The sequence below is a fragment of the Theropithecus gelada genome, chromosome 3, assembly GCF_003255815.1.
Source record: "Theropithecus gelada isolate Dixy chromosome 3, Tgel_1.0, whole genome shotgun sequence".
In the NCBI taxonomy this organism is placed as follows: Eukaryota; Metazoa; Chordata; class Mammalia; order Primates; family Cercopithecidae; genus Theropithecus; species Theropithecus gelada.
Window position 1 is genome coordinate 74,130,034 of NC_037670.1, and position 13,476 is coordinate 74,143,509.

Below are 13,476 nucleotides of genomic sequence, written 5' to 3' on the forward strand. Positions count from 1 at the left end.
CTCAGGTGATCCACCCACTTCGCCCTTCCAAAGTGCTGGGATTACAGGCATGAGCCACTGCACCCAATCTCCAGTGAAGTTTTGATATTGCTTTGTTGTTTCATTTTAACTATTCCCCTAAATTTTCCTGATTCTAAAAATAAGAGAATGGATTTTCATTCCCATTAATGTATTAACATTATAAAAATATTCATATATTTAGTGCAGAATAATTATAACATAGAAATAATATAAAATTTCAGCACTCATTTATAGAATTAGGATTACTTCATTATGTATCTTTTAGATTTTATAATATATGTGGATACACATTCACATTTTAAGGACATTGTATTGAATACTGTAATTGTAATCTACTTTTTTATTTAATATGCCCTCATAGGTTTTTGTGTTAATGAAGATACATGCATAAAATAATTTAATAATGGATACATACTCATCGTGTGTGCTCCACCGTATTATGCTCCGTCATTCCTCAGTTGTTAGTCCATTTCTGGTTGTTATAAATAGCTTTACATGCATCTTTACTAAGTCGTCTGATCATTTCTTAGCGTAAGTTTCTAGGTAGCAACCTCCTGGTGTCATGGTTTTTTTAAAGCTTTGAGTCCATGATGCCAAACGATCCTCCAGAAAGCTGGTGTCCAAGATCACAGCTCAGTAGTTTGAAGATACCTCTTCCTCTGTACACACTCCGCTGTACCCCGCACCCCACATACCCATTCCTGACCATGTCATTTTGATTCATCTTTATCAGTTCATTCTTTTTCCTTCATCAGTTCTAGAAACATTGCTGTACTGTTTTGAATGTTGATTTTATAAAATGTTTTTACTATCGGGACAAATCCATTCCTTCCCCCAAATTACTTGATAACAAAAATTCCTATTTTTTTAAGTGAATTTTTAGCATTTTTGGAATTTCTAGAAATAATCCCTTTGGGATTTTCTTTGGACTTGCATTAAAATTATAGGTTAATTTAATGAGACTTAAACTCTTTAGTGAGAACTGGAGTCTTTCTTTCCATGAATATAATGTGCCTTTCTGTTTATTGAGTTCTCCTTTCGTATCCCTCAATGAAATGTTTTTGTTTTGTTGTGTAGCGACTTGTCATGTTCATTATTAACTTTTAAATCTAGATTTTCCGTTTTCTACAACTTTCTATCCCATAAAGTTTAGGTTTATAGTATTTGTTTTCTCATTTTTCAAAGTACTCTGGTTACCATAGGAATTCATCTTTTACCCAAAGATTGAGAAAATTTTTTGTATCATTTTTGTTTTGTTTTGTTCTTTCTCTTGTTCTTTGTTATTAGTTTCTTAATTTTGCTGTTACATGAGAATTATGATGATAAGAATTAGATCTTACTTTTAAGTTACTTTGTTTTTTTCAGTGTCGTCTTATTCATATGGAGTCACAAGTTGGGGATTACTCCCTGGGTAATTTGTGTTATTTTCAAATGCAGGATTTTTCCATAGGTGCCTGCCTCTTGTCAGAGTGCCTGCTTTCCTTCCCACCTGGGACAGCTACAGTGCTGGCTGCATGCTTGGGGACCCAACCTTTTGTGTTTCAGAGTGAGACTGGCCACTCCCCTTTGTTCCTGCCCCATTACACTGAGTATCGGGGGTGTTGTAGCATTCTAGGACCTGCCTGACCAACTACTTCTCAGGCAGGCTTTTACTGGGGGAATGAGTTAAATCATGGCCTTCACTGGGGTCTTACTATTAGCATATTTTACAGAATTTTTAGCTTAAAATTTGGAGCATATTTAACTTTTTCAACACAGGTGCAGAGTTTCTCCTCTTAGTACTGCATTGGTCATTTCTAGGTGGGAATTGGTGAGAGAAAGGAATTTGATGCTGTGTCCCACCATGCTGTTCTCCTGGCCATCCAGCCAACCCTTCATTGCAGCAGGTGGTTATTGAGCACTCACTGTGCTTTGCCCATTTCGTACGATCACCTCCATCAGATCCAGGCCACAGATAGAAGATAGGCATTTTGATCTTATCAGTTCATCATGTTTAATTGTTGTGGCCGGGCATGGTTGCTCACACCTGTAATCCCAGCACTTTGGGAGGCCAAGACCGGTGGATCACCTGAGGTCAGGAGTCAAGACCAGCCTGGCCAACATGGTGAAACCCCGTCTCTACTAAACGTACAGAAGTTAGCCAGCCATGGTGGTGCACACCTGTAATCCCAGCTACTCAGGACGCTGAAGTAGGAGAATCACTAGAACCCGGGAGGTGGAGGTTGCAGTGAGCCAAAATGGTGCCACCGCACTCCAGCCTGGGTAACAGAGCGAGACTCCATCTCAAAAATAAATAAATAAAAAGAATTGTTTTTAGCTGCCTGTCTTTAGTGGGGCATAATCTTCTCTGTAGCAGGAACTGTATGCTCAGCCTGTCTCCCCCTTTCCTAGATTTTGAACCTGCCCTTTCAAAATACTGAACACATTCATCATCCCTCTGCATTTGGGCTGACACAGGAGCTTCCCTAGCTGTGTTCTCTGCAAATGGCAGAAAGAGGCTGAATCACAGTCAGGGGACACTCCCGAAGGCCTCTAAGTGGGGGGTAGGGAGGCATGGTAGTAGTGACTTCTGAGTTGGAACCTGGGATGGGAGAGGACAGGGTGGGTTAGAAGGTCTCTGAGAATATATAGGATATATCTTAATGGGAAGATGGGGCTAGGTATGATCAGAAGAATCCCTGCCTCCAGTCTCCCTGTGGAAGTTGTGAAGTCACACAACTTCAAATTGTTATAGCATTTTAAAGTAACTGTACTTTGCTTACTTGTGATGATGGACATCATATTTAATTTTAGGGATTTTATTTTGTGCTTCCTCTGCCTGTGTTAGTCTAACTATTGAGAAAGATATACAGGAAATACAAATAAAATGTGAATTACTCTCTTTCCCCTGTTACCTGTTTCCCCTGTCTCTTTTGGGGTGGGTAGAGGACATAAAATATACTAAGGTAGACTGAAATTGCTTGTAGTGGTAGGAATTTTAAAAATTCTGTTATGGAATCTGTTGTCAGCATTTGCTTTTAAAGGGTAAACATGTGTTTCAGGATTGTGTGCCTTAAGTTATATACTGTATAAATGTCTTTTCTTAAAGGATTTAAAGGGAATATATCAAGAAAAATATTTATAGTGTTCTTAATAATGTATGACTTCCCAGAATTACATCTTCATTAATCTTAGAGGTTTTTGACCAGTTATATTTTATATTAAAATTTATCCAGCAGGTTTTTTGAATGATGGAATCTTCCCTTTAAAATAAAGACCCTAAATACTATGAAATTTCTAAAGAAGCTTAATTCCAATTTTTCTTATTTTGTGATGTGAATTGCTGTTCAAAAGTCGTTCAGTTATTTGAGTTAAATGAAAAACATAGACTGCTTCTATTACAGTTTAATCTGTGACTAATATCTTATTTTCAGTGAAAAACTTAAGAGGTTTTGATTTCCCGATTTACGAAATAAATTAGTTCCCGGACAATCATTTGAAGAACTTTTGTGATACAAATCTTTTGATTAACTAATGTGTGTTATTTTCCATGAATCTTGGTGTGTTGGTGCCACCCTGTGGCTTGGCCTTGTAGTAACTTCAGCACTCATCCATTTTAAACAACGTCCTGGGGAGAATATGATGTGCTAGGAATTCTTTCCAGGGTACAAATAATATTCTACTATAAGTTACATTAAAGATGTCGAGAGTGACTTGTTTGTTATTTGGTCACAAGGATAGGTAAAACTAATAAGTAAAGAACCTGATACATGATTTTCAGTTTTTAAGATTCTTTGTTTATGCTCTTTGTCCCTAGCTGCTACTGTTTGAACGGTCATGGATGAACAGATGGAAGTCCGTTGTTCTGCATGAAGGGGAAGGGAACATAAGGAGTGTGAAGTGGAGAGGCCATCTGATTGCTTGGGCAAATAATATGGTAAAAAATACGCCTCTGTCTTCCTAATGCTTGTTCAGTGGCAGAAGAATGGCCAAGTTGATAGGGCTGTAATGAAGGGAAAAGATGCCACTCTCTGTGGTGGTGATTTCTAAAAGGTGAAAGGACGATTGGTATCGTACCTAGGAGGTTAAAGAAATTAGATTGCTTTTGGCTTTCATAATATAGTAATTCCCAACATATTCTGGACTCTATTGTAGAGTAAGAAACCTGAGGCATGGAGAGTAGCCAAGAAAATGAAAAGCTATCTTAATAATTGAAGGACTGCATTGGGAGTGGGTCTTGAAAATATCATTTGCCTGTTGGCCAAAGGCAAGTAAGAGTTGATATGAAACAAGTGCAGAATATTGCTGATTTCTCTTTTACTCCCAGTATAATCATAGGCAGAAGTATAGACCTGCCTGTAAGAAAGTGAATTGTGAATTTCAGTGCTGCATTTTAACTTAAAGTTTACTTGCTGTGAATTGGGGCTAGTAGGAAGTTTTAAAAAATGGTCTTTTTGACATCTGGCATATGTTTTGGAACATCAAGGTATAATTTAGTATATCAGTTCTATTCAGTTTTAGATGGTAGAAATCTGGCTAGACTCTACCTTTTTATTCTGGACTTTCCTTACTTCTCCTGGGTCACAGTGAAGGTAAAACAAACCTGTGGTCTCTTGGTTCATTTTTAGTTAGCTGCTTGCCTGATGTTTTCATGTGAGAACTTTAAAATGTCAGATGTAGTTTTCTTTATATAGGTGGCTTTTCAGACTTAAAGTCGTTCTAAAAAACGAACTTCATTTTTGTGGTGGAACGATAAAATTAGAAATGTTACTTGTCTGTCGTTTTGGAAATGCAGCTATTGATGTCTGTACATTTCATGTTTCTGTTGGATGTGAGTCACCCATGCCATCTAAGAAAATCTCCTTTGTCCAGAAAGAAGGGTGGAGGTTTCCTTGTGGTTTAAGTTCCCATAGGGTTTGTGTGGAGCAGGAGCATTTTCCTTGCATGCTCAGTAAACACTGCTAATATTTCTCCGTGCTGGTTATTGCTAGTATGTAGCAGGGGCTGTTAATAAGTTTTCTGTTACTTTCCTCCTGAGTAGAGGATGCTTACTACTGTTTTATTTTCCAGGGTGTGAAGATTTTTGACATCATCTCAAAGCAAAGAATCACCAATGTGCCCCGGGATGATATAAGTCTTCGCCCGGACATGTATCCCTGCAGCCTCTGCTGGAAGGACAATGTGACACTGATTATTGGCTGGGGGACTTCTGTCAAGGTGGTTTTGCTTGTCTTTATAATAAGTCCGTGTTGTTATAGATCCACTGAGGGTGGTCCAAAGGACTGTGAGTCTTGAATGGCTTCTAGGACCCAAATCTTTTCACCTGGATGTTATTGTGATGTGATTACCATTTAATGCTCAAATTATTTCCTGTGCATAAGTTTTAAGATATATTCTTTCTTTTCCATGGCATGTAAAACTATTTGTGAACTTTTTCATGTTCAGAATGGTGCTGTCTTTTTCAATCTTCTTTTAATTTCTCACATCCCAGCTGGCCTTAGCTATTTACAGAACATGGGGTTCGTTTTGTTGTTTAGTCAGGTTTTCTTCTCTTTATTATTCTTTCCATTTTCCCTTAGCTTTGACCCTTCACTTCTTCATTAGAGTTATTGATAGTGGAGAGAGAAGGTTAAAATTAAATCATCCTGCTGCTTGGTGATAATTTGATGGAGTAGAGGCCCAGACTTATCATCAATAATAAGATTTGGGAATATTTTCTGAAGTTTAATTATCTGACCCTTATGTGCCTGGGTAAATGAAATTTAGCTGCTCTGCAAAAGGGGGCCCAAAGCTCATTCACATTTATTTTATGCCTACTAGTGCTTCTGTTATATTAGATACTTCAGTGCCAAAAGTTGTTTCTCTTTAAAAAATAGCTAAATTCAAACAAAATAAACTAAAAATTAGTGGAAGTGTAAAAATGGCATGAGAGAGTATCCCAGCAACAGCCTCATGGAAGAGCTCAGGCTTTGAGGCCAGACAGACCTGGGATCAAGTGCAGCTTCTCCATTTTCCTTCGTGATCCACTGTGAGCCTTACTGTCCTCATCCACAAAATGGTAGTGCTAATTGTTCTCACATCACAAGTTTTGGGGAGAAAGAAGTGAGCTAATGCATGTAAAGAGTTTTGCATAGAATCTGATGTATTGTAATTGCTTAATAAATGTTAGCTGTCACTATTATATAAAGTTCTAGAAATGTCATGAAGGGGACATGGCTGTTTAAAATTTACTCTTCTCTGGAAAGGGAAAGTGGAAAAATTATTAATGGAATGACTGTTATTAGCAAGACAAACATTGTTACACTTCAGGCCTTCCCAGCCCTTATTTTATTATCATTCAGGTTCTGTTTTCTTCATGTGTTAAGTGAACACAACCTGATTTATATTTAGGGTAACAGGAAAGAAGCTGTGCCTATAGCATAGGATGGAAAAAGTGATTCCCTGTGGGCTCTCTGTCCCATGTGTGTGGTTACTCATCCAATAAATTTATATTCTTACTATTTTAAAAATCCCTTAAATGGACCAGGTAGCTTGTTAAAGTTCTGATTTTCTTTTCTTATGGTGAAAGACAAGGAAAATTAGCCTATAAGAATATGTAACAAGTTCACTCATTACTACCAGAAATTCTTTCTCTGGTATGCTGAATGATGGCCCCAAGGATAGCAGGCCCTAATTCCTAGAACCTGTAAATGTTTCTTTATATGACAAAAAGGCAAATATTTCTTTATATGACAAAAAGGTAAATATTACTTTATTTAGCAAAAGATATGATTAAGTTAAGGATCTTGAGATGGGGGATTAACCTACATTGTCTGGGTGGGCCCTAAATGCAATCACGTTTATCTTTATGAGAGGGAGGCAGAGGGAGATGCTAACATGGAAGAGAGGAGGAGAAGGCAGTACCACTGTGGAGGCAGAAATTGGAGTGAGGTGGCCAGTGAATGGTGGCAGCCACCAGAAAGCTGGAGGAGACAGCAGATTGTCCCCTAGAGCCTCCAGAGGAAGTACAGCCCTGCCAACACCTTGATTTTAGCCCAGTGAACCTGATTTCAGACTTCTAGCCTGCAGAACTGTAAGAGAATACATCTCTGTTGTTTTAAACCACCAAGTGTGGCGGTCTGTTATAGGAGCCATGGGAAACAAATACCGTTTCTCTATGCCTAAGTTAAGATCCAGCTTCTATACAATTTTTATGTCAAATATTTCATTTTATTGGAGGTTCCTTTTCTTCAAACTCAGTTCTATATGTTGAGCACTTCTCAGTGTAGACTCTTAGTGAGTTCTGTTGAAGGAAGAGGAGATAAGGACATGGTCTTTCTTCAGAGAGACAGCAATCTTGTTGAGGAGAAGCAACCAGAAACAGTATAATAAAGTGTGCAATTGGAGCTTACCATTTACTTCATTCATTCATTTGCCCAACAAACATTTACCAGGTGCCTGCAGTGTGCCAGGCAGTGTTCTAGTGTTGCAGAACACAAATAGACAAATGAGTAAGTTCCTTCCCTTGGGAAATTTATGTTCTAGTGAGGAGGGTGGACAAAAACAAGTTAGTATAGCATGTTGAAGGTGACAAATAAAAAGGAGGACATTTTAATAAGATAATAGGAAAAGGGATTGGGGCAGGTACCATTTACTATAGGGTGGTCCAGGGATGGCCTGTCCAATAACTAATATGTCGTTTGGTCAGAGATCTGGAGAGAAAAGTTATGCAGCTCTGTGGGGGCCTGGGGTAGGAGGTGTTAGCAGAAGGAGCAGGAGTGCAAAAATTCTTGAAGCAGGAGTGTGATTGGTATGCTTTTGAGGAATAGCAAGGAAGCTGTTTGTGTCAGAGTGAGTGGAGCAGGTGTGGAGGAGAGGGATGTAAGTGAGGGTGGAGGAGGATAGGGTGGAGGAGCAAATGATGTTGGAGCCCAGGGGCCCTTGAGAAGTCTTTGGCTTTTAATTTGATTGAGGTAGGAAGCCAGCACAAGGCTTTGAGCTGTTGTGGAGTCAGTTAAGTGATCTAACTTGTGTTTTAGAAGGATCTCTGGTTGCTGTGTGGAGCTAAATAGCAAAGGGGCAGCCAAGAGGGGAGACCAGTTAGGCTACTGTAGTCATCTCCGTAAAAAATAATGTTGTCTCGGATCAGTGTAATGCAGCTGGTGAGAAATGACCAGATCCTGGATATATTTTGATGGTGGGCTCTGCAGTATTTGTTGACACTTGCATGTGGGGTGTGAGATCACAGTCACCTAACATAATGGAAGGTGAAGCTACCTTTTGCTGAAATGGGAAAGACTATTGATAGAGCATGTTTAGAGTGAAAAAGGCAAGAGTTGGTTTTAGGTGTGTCTACTTGAGAGATGCCTGTTATCCACCCATATGGAGAAATGGAGGAGACAGTTGGAGGAAGCAGATTAGAGTTCATGGGCAAGAACCTACCTGTCAGTGGTAAAGCGCTCTTGTAATCATTGATTTGTGCTTATGCAGGACATGAGCTTAGGGCAGCACTTACCTATTCACCCACCTTTACCTGCCACTTTCTGCCTATGAGACAGGTGCTCGGTGAGCCCAGACTGCAGAGCTGAGGAGTACAGTAGAGCCATGCCCAGCTACCAGTAGTGCAATGCATCCTTGTTCTCAAGCTGTGGCATGGCCAACAAGATATCAGTCAGGCCTTGGTGTGAATTCCAACTCTGACCAGGCAGTCTGGCATCACTCACAGAGCTTCAGTGTCCTCATCTCGAGATTAGACATAATAATGTTGTCTTTCAGGGGTGTCTGAGTGTCGGAAGACTGTCAGCCCTCCAGTTCTGTCAATGTCCCTCAAATCTCTGCACTTCATCTTCCTGTCAAGTCTTTTTGGTGCTGGTTTTGCCCCAACTAAACCTGTGCTCAACAGTGTAGTTAGAATAATCTAAGTGCAGGTCAGATAAGGTCACTCCCCTCCTTGCCCATAGGATGATTGATCATAAGCATGACTTCCAAGGTTCTGTGTGATCTGCCTCTCCATTCCTCTCCAGCCGCAGCTCTGTCCCCTTCTTCCCCCTTGCCCTCCATTTCTGTCTGATTGAACTTCCAGTTGAAGGCCCTACGCTGTCACATCGCCCTGTTCTCCTGTGCTGTCTCTCCTGCTTCAACTTACATGTCACTTCTTCCAGGAAGTCTTCCTGCCCTAGCAGGAGATGCCCCTGCTCTGTACTTCCCCGTCACACTTCAGTAAAGTGCCTTATTTTTGTGTCTCCCCTGCTGCACTATAATCTTAAGAAAATAATGATATCTATTTTACAAAGGGCTTAACTCAGGAGCGGTGCCAGTAAGTGCCCAAAAAGTGTTCACTAATATTGCTGTTACATTTGCTTTTTTATTATACTTCAAACCACTTGAAAGACTGTTCCTCATGTACTTATATCAGCACATTAAAACAGTTGTCCATCTGGCATTGTGGAATGTGCCATTAGATGATTTAATAGTTCCCTAGTAAGTGTGGAAAGAAGAGTGGATCACTTATAAGCTCAAAAGTCTACCAGAAGGGAAGAAAATTGGAGAGCGGACAGGAAATTATATGAAACGGACAAGAGACAAATGGCAGAAAGCAATCAAGGAAGAAGACAGCGGTTGCTTCTATGTGGAGGCTTCTACCTCTGTGGCCATGGGTTCAAGCCCTGCATTAGGGAAAGTAAGCACTCTGCATTCACTGAGTTGCTGCAGTGTTGCTGGGCAGCAATTCATTATACTGCGTATATTAAAAAACAAAACCTTACAAAAGTGTACATACCCATTGGTATCAATTCAACTTCTAGGAATTTATCCTAAGGAAACGAAAGTCCTGAAGTTTTATATATAAGTATGTTGATTGCACTATTGCTTACAATAGATATAAAAACAAAAAAACTATGCCCCCAAAGGGGGTTGATTAAGTGTAGTACATTCATGTAATAAAATGTAGTCATCCCTCAGTATCTGTGGGGAATTGGTTCCAGAACCCCTGTGGATCCTGGGCTCCTCTGATACTTATATAAATGATGTAATATTTGCATATATAAAATGATGTAGTGTTTGCATGTAAGCTATGCACATCCTCCTGTATACTTTAAATCATCTGTAGATTACTTATAACACCTGATACAGTGCCTACATATCACTGCATTTGCTTGGACTTAATGAAGTAGTTGGTGTGCAGCAACTAGTCAAGTTTTGCTTTTTGGAATTTTGTGGCATTTTTTTTTTTTCCTGAATATTTCTGATCCTTATTTGGTTAAGTCCATGAAGGTAGAATTCATGGATACAAAACCCAAGGATGTGGAGGACCCGCTGTATTATAAAGACTTTACAGAATTATGTTGTAGAAGAATCTTTAAATGACATACCGAATTACTTGTATTAAATTGTTAGGTTAATAAAAGTAGCTTTCGTAAAAAAGAAGATTATTAATGGTGTTCTCTTTGTGCTGGGACAATGACTAATGTTTGTTTTCCCCCTTGAGTTTTTCCATATTTTAGAATTTTCCATATTATAGTTACAGTTATGGTAGCAGCTATAAAAGAACACTATGTAAAAGAAAAAGGAAAAAACCCTGATCACAGACAGAAGTTGTACTTGGATTAGTACTTGACTTCAGGTTCAGTCTCACCAGGAAAGCTGAACTTATGTGAATAAGGCTTTACTGAGGAATAATGTTGGTGAATATAAATAGTGATTGCTATATGTCATTTACATTAATTTCTGTCATTTAAGTCATAGGGTAGTCATAGGGTAGCACTGCAGATGGAGTGCTACATGGTTAATTTAACAAAGATACCATATATTGAATAAAATGTTATGAAGAATTTTCCATCAAATGAATAAAATAACCTGCAAACTTATTTTCCAGATATGCTCAGTGAAGGAACGGCATGCCAGTGAAATGAGGGATTTGCCAAGTCGATATGTTGAAATAGGTATGGCTCCAACACTTGCCTTCTGTGGATGTAAAACTTAATTCAAAATTTTCCTCTTCATTAATCTCACCCAGACTGCCATAGTCTTTTGCCTGGACCCCTGCAGCAGCCTCCTAACTGGTTTATCTTCTTCCACTATGAATTACTCTCATCTACTCTCCCCTCTGCTGTCAAAATACAGATCAGATCTTGTCATCATCCTTCAATTCCTCCACATCATTCACAGGGTGCAGGTGGAACTCCTCAGTGGATCACAGAGATCTGTGTTGGCCCCTACCCACCTCTCCAGCTGTAGCTTACACCAAGCTTCTCCTTGGTCTCTGTGCTACAGCCACACTGACCTTTCACCTGTCCATGCCTCTCCTTCCCCTTGTCTAGCACATTCTTCGGCTTGAGTGTTGCTTTCCTGGGAAAGCCACTGGACCTCCCTGACTGAGTCAAGTCTTCCCATTGTAGGCAGTACAATACTGCAAGCCTCCTCCCCTTCCTAGCACTTGTCATGGGTGCCAGTGATCGTGTGATTATTCGATGCATTTCTGTCTTTTCTACCAGATTGTCACCTCCTTGTGAGCACACACAGGGTCTGTTTTTGCTCACTGTTTGTCTCTTAAGGACCTGGCACAATACTTGCATGTAGAAGGTGCTTAATAATATTGAGTTGAATGAATCAGTGACTCTGGTAAACAGCTGTTCAGAAGTATGCCCTGGATGATATACCGTGACTTTTATAATTTAGTTTGAAAAAATTATTCTGAGGAAAAAAATTGCCATATTGTAAGTCAGCTGAAAAGCTCATTTGCCCATTTGCTTGGTGGATGGGTAATATAAATTTGGTGGGTTATTCTGCCAAGGTGAAGTTGAAATAAATTATTTGCACATGACTATATTTCTATAAACGGAAAGACATACATTACCCACATGGCTAGTGTAGTTATAACATTTAAATCTGGGCTATTTTGTACTTGGAGTCAGAAGTTGGCAGTAGAGTTTTAATCTTTTTTTTTTTAACTTTAGGAGGATAAATACGTAGTTCAGATTGTGCAGCGTAGGTATATGAAGAATGTAGTAGTGCTGAGAAAAACTGAGGACCAAGATAAGAGACAAGACTTATAACTAGATTATATAGATAATTGTTTCAGTATCTTTTTATTCTTTCCTTGCCTACTAGAAAATAAAAACAAAAGCATCTCAACATCTCAATGCAATGTCCTGAGAGATTAGTATTTGGATATTTTAAATTGCCAGAGAGGTATAAAAATGTGGCAATTGTCATCGTCTTTCCTTAGTTGATATCTATTGATCATATGCTAGGTGGAGGGCATTGTGCTGTGTACATAAACTGCAGTAACTCACTTTATCCTCACAGGAACTCTTGAAGTGCAGGTAGTTTGCTTTTTATTCTATAGATGAAGAAATTGAGGCTCATGAGGTAAATGACTTGTCCAAGATCTTACTCCTATAGCGTTAAAATTGGGTAGAATCTAACTCTACAGAACCACCAGAAAGCTTCCAGGGAGGCAAGGAGGTTTGCTGAAGTGTGTGATCTTGATGAGGTTACTTTACCTTCTTGACCATCCTTTTCTCACCTGTTAAATGGAGGTGATAATATCTGTCTTTCAGGATGGTTGTGGGAATTAGACATGGCATAAGAAATGTGCCAAACATGGTACTTGGCACACAGTAGATGCTCACTAAACCATGATGGTTATTATCACCATGCACACTTCCATCCCAACTCTGTGACTGCTGATAGCTGGCTCAGTGGTGGCCCTGTTAGCCTAGAACCCTGGGATCACATTAATGCAGTGTGGTTCATCCATACTGTAATTTATGTGAAATAGACCATATGTGGGTACTAACGGTATCACATTACTGACGTTTTACTACTATGGTTAATGGTTAAGTACCATTTTTTCCCCTCTTAAGAGTAAACCTTTAAGAATATAAGCCATTTCCACAGCAGGAGGAAAAATGGTTTGGATAAGAGTCCTTGAGTAGGATAACAGAAAGGGAAATATTAGGAGGTCTGGATTACAATTTCCTTTAGCCCTGAATGGTGTGAACCACTGTTCTTTGGTAAATGAGGTGAAAATGGCATTAAGGTTAAAGAAATATGTATGGCTGTACATTTCTTAGAAACCAAATGTTTGTAACTCTTTCACTTACAACTCAGATTCTCAAAAATAGCACAAAAGTTATTCCTATTCACATAGGCTATTGATTTATTCTGTTAAATGAAAAATAATAATAACATAATGAAGATTAAGCTTCTTGGACAATCACCAACACATGAAGAGATTCTCTATACATAGGGCTTTTGGTACATTATGTTTTCTTTCAGATTACATTGTTAAAAATAGATTGTAGTTTGTGCCTGGCATCCATATTTTAACTTCACTTGCAACTCTTGTATTCTCACAGGACTCCCTGACCCTCTGGTACTTTTCGCCAAAGTCTTCCATGATCTCTGTGGTATGGTAATTGGAGAGCTGATGTCATGATATTGGGAAATGAAGCCAATGTTTGTGTGTCATTTTCTGGGTGTTTTCTGCCAGGG

The 13,476-nt window shown here is 39.1% G+C and overlaps 1 protein-coding gene across 3 annotated transcripts in view; it reads left to right on the forward strand.

The window, feature by feature from the left end:
• Positions 1-13,476, forward strand: part of VPS41 (VPS41, HOPS complex subunit) — a 187,427-nt gene that overhangs the window by 112,120 nt on the left and 61,831 nt on the right. For all 3 annotated transcript variants that reach the window (XR_003118549.1, XM_025379273.1, XM_025379272.1), the window contains exons 8-10: positions 3,818-3,937; positions 5,071-5,217; positions 10,853-10,919. Coding sequence is in view for 2 of the 3 variants with exons in the window: in XM_025379273.1 (XP_025235058.1) it covers positions 3,818-3,937; positions 5,071-5,217; positions 10,853-10,919 (334 nt within the window). In the remaining variant the exon portion in view is untranslated. The remainder of the gene's footprint in view (positions 1-3,817; positions 3,938-5,070; positions 5,218-10,852; positions 10,920-13,476) is intronic.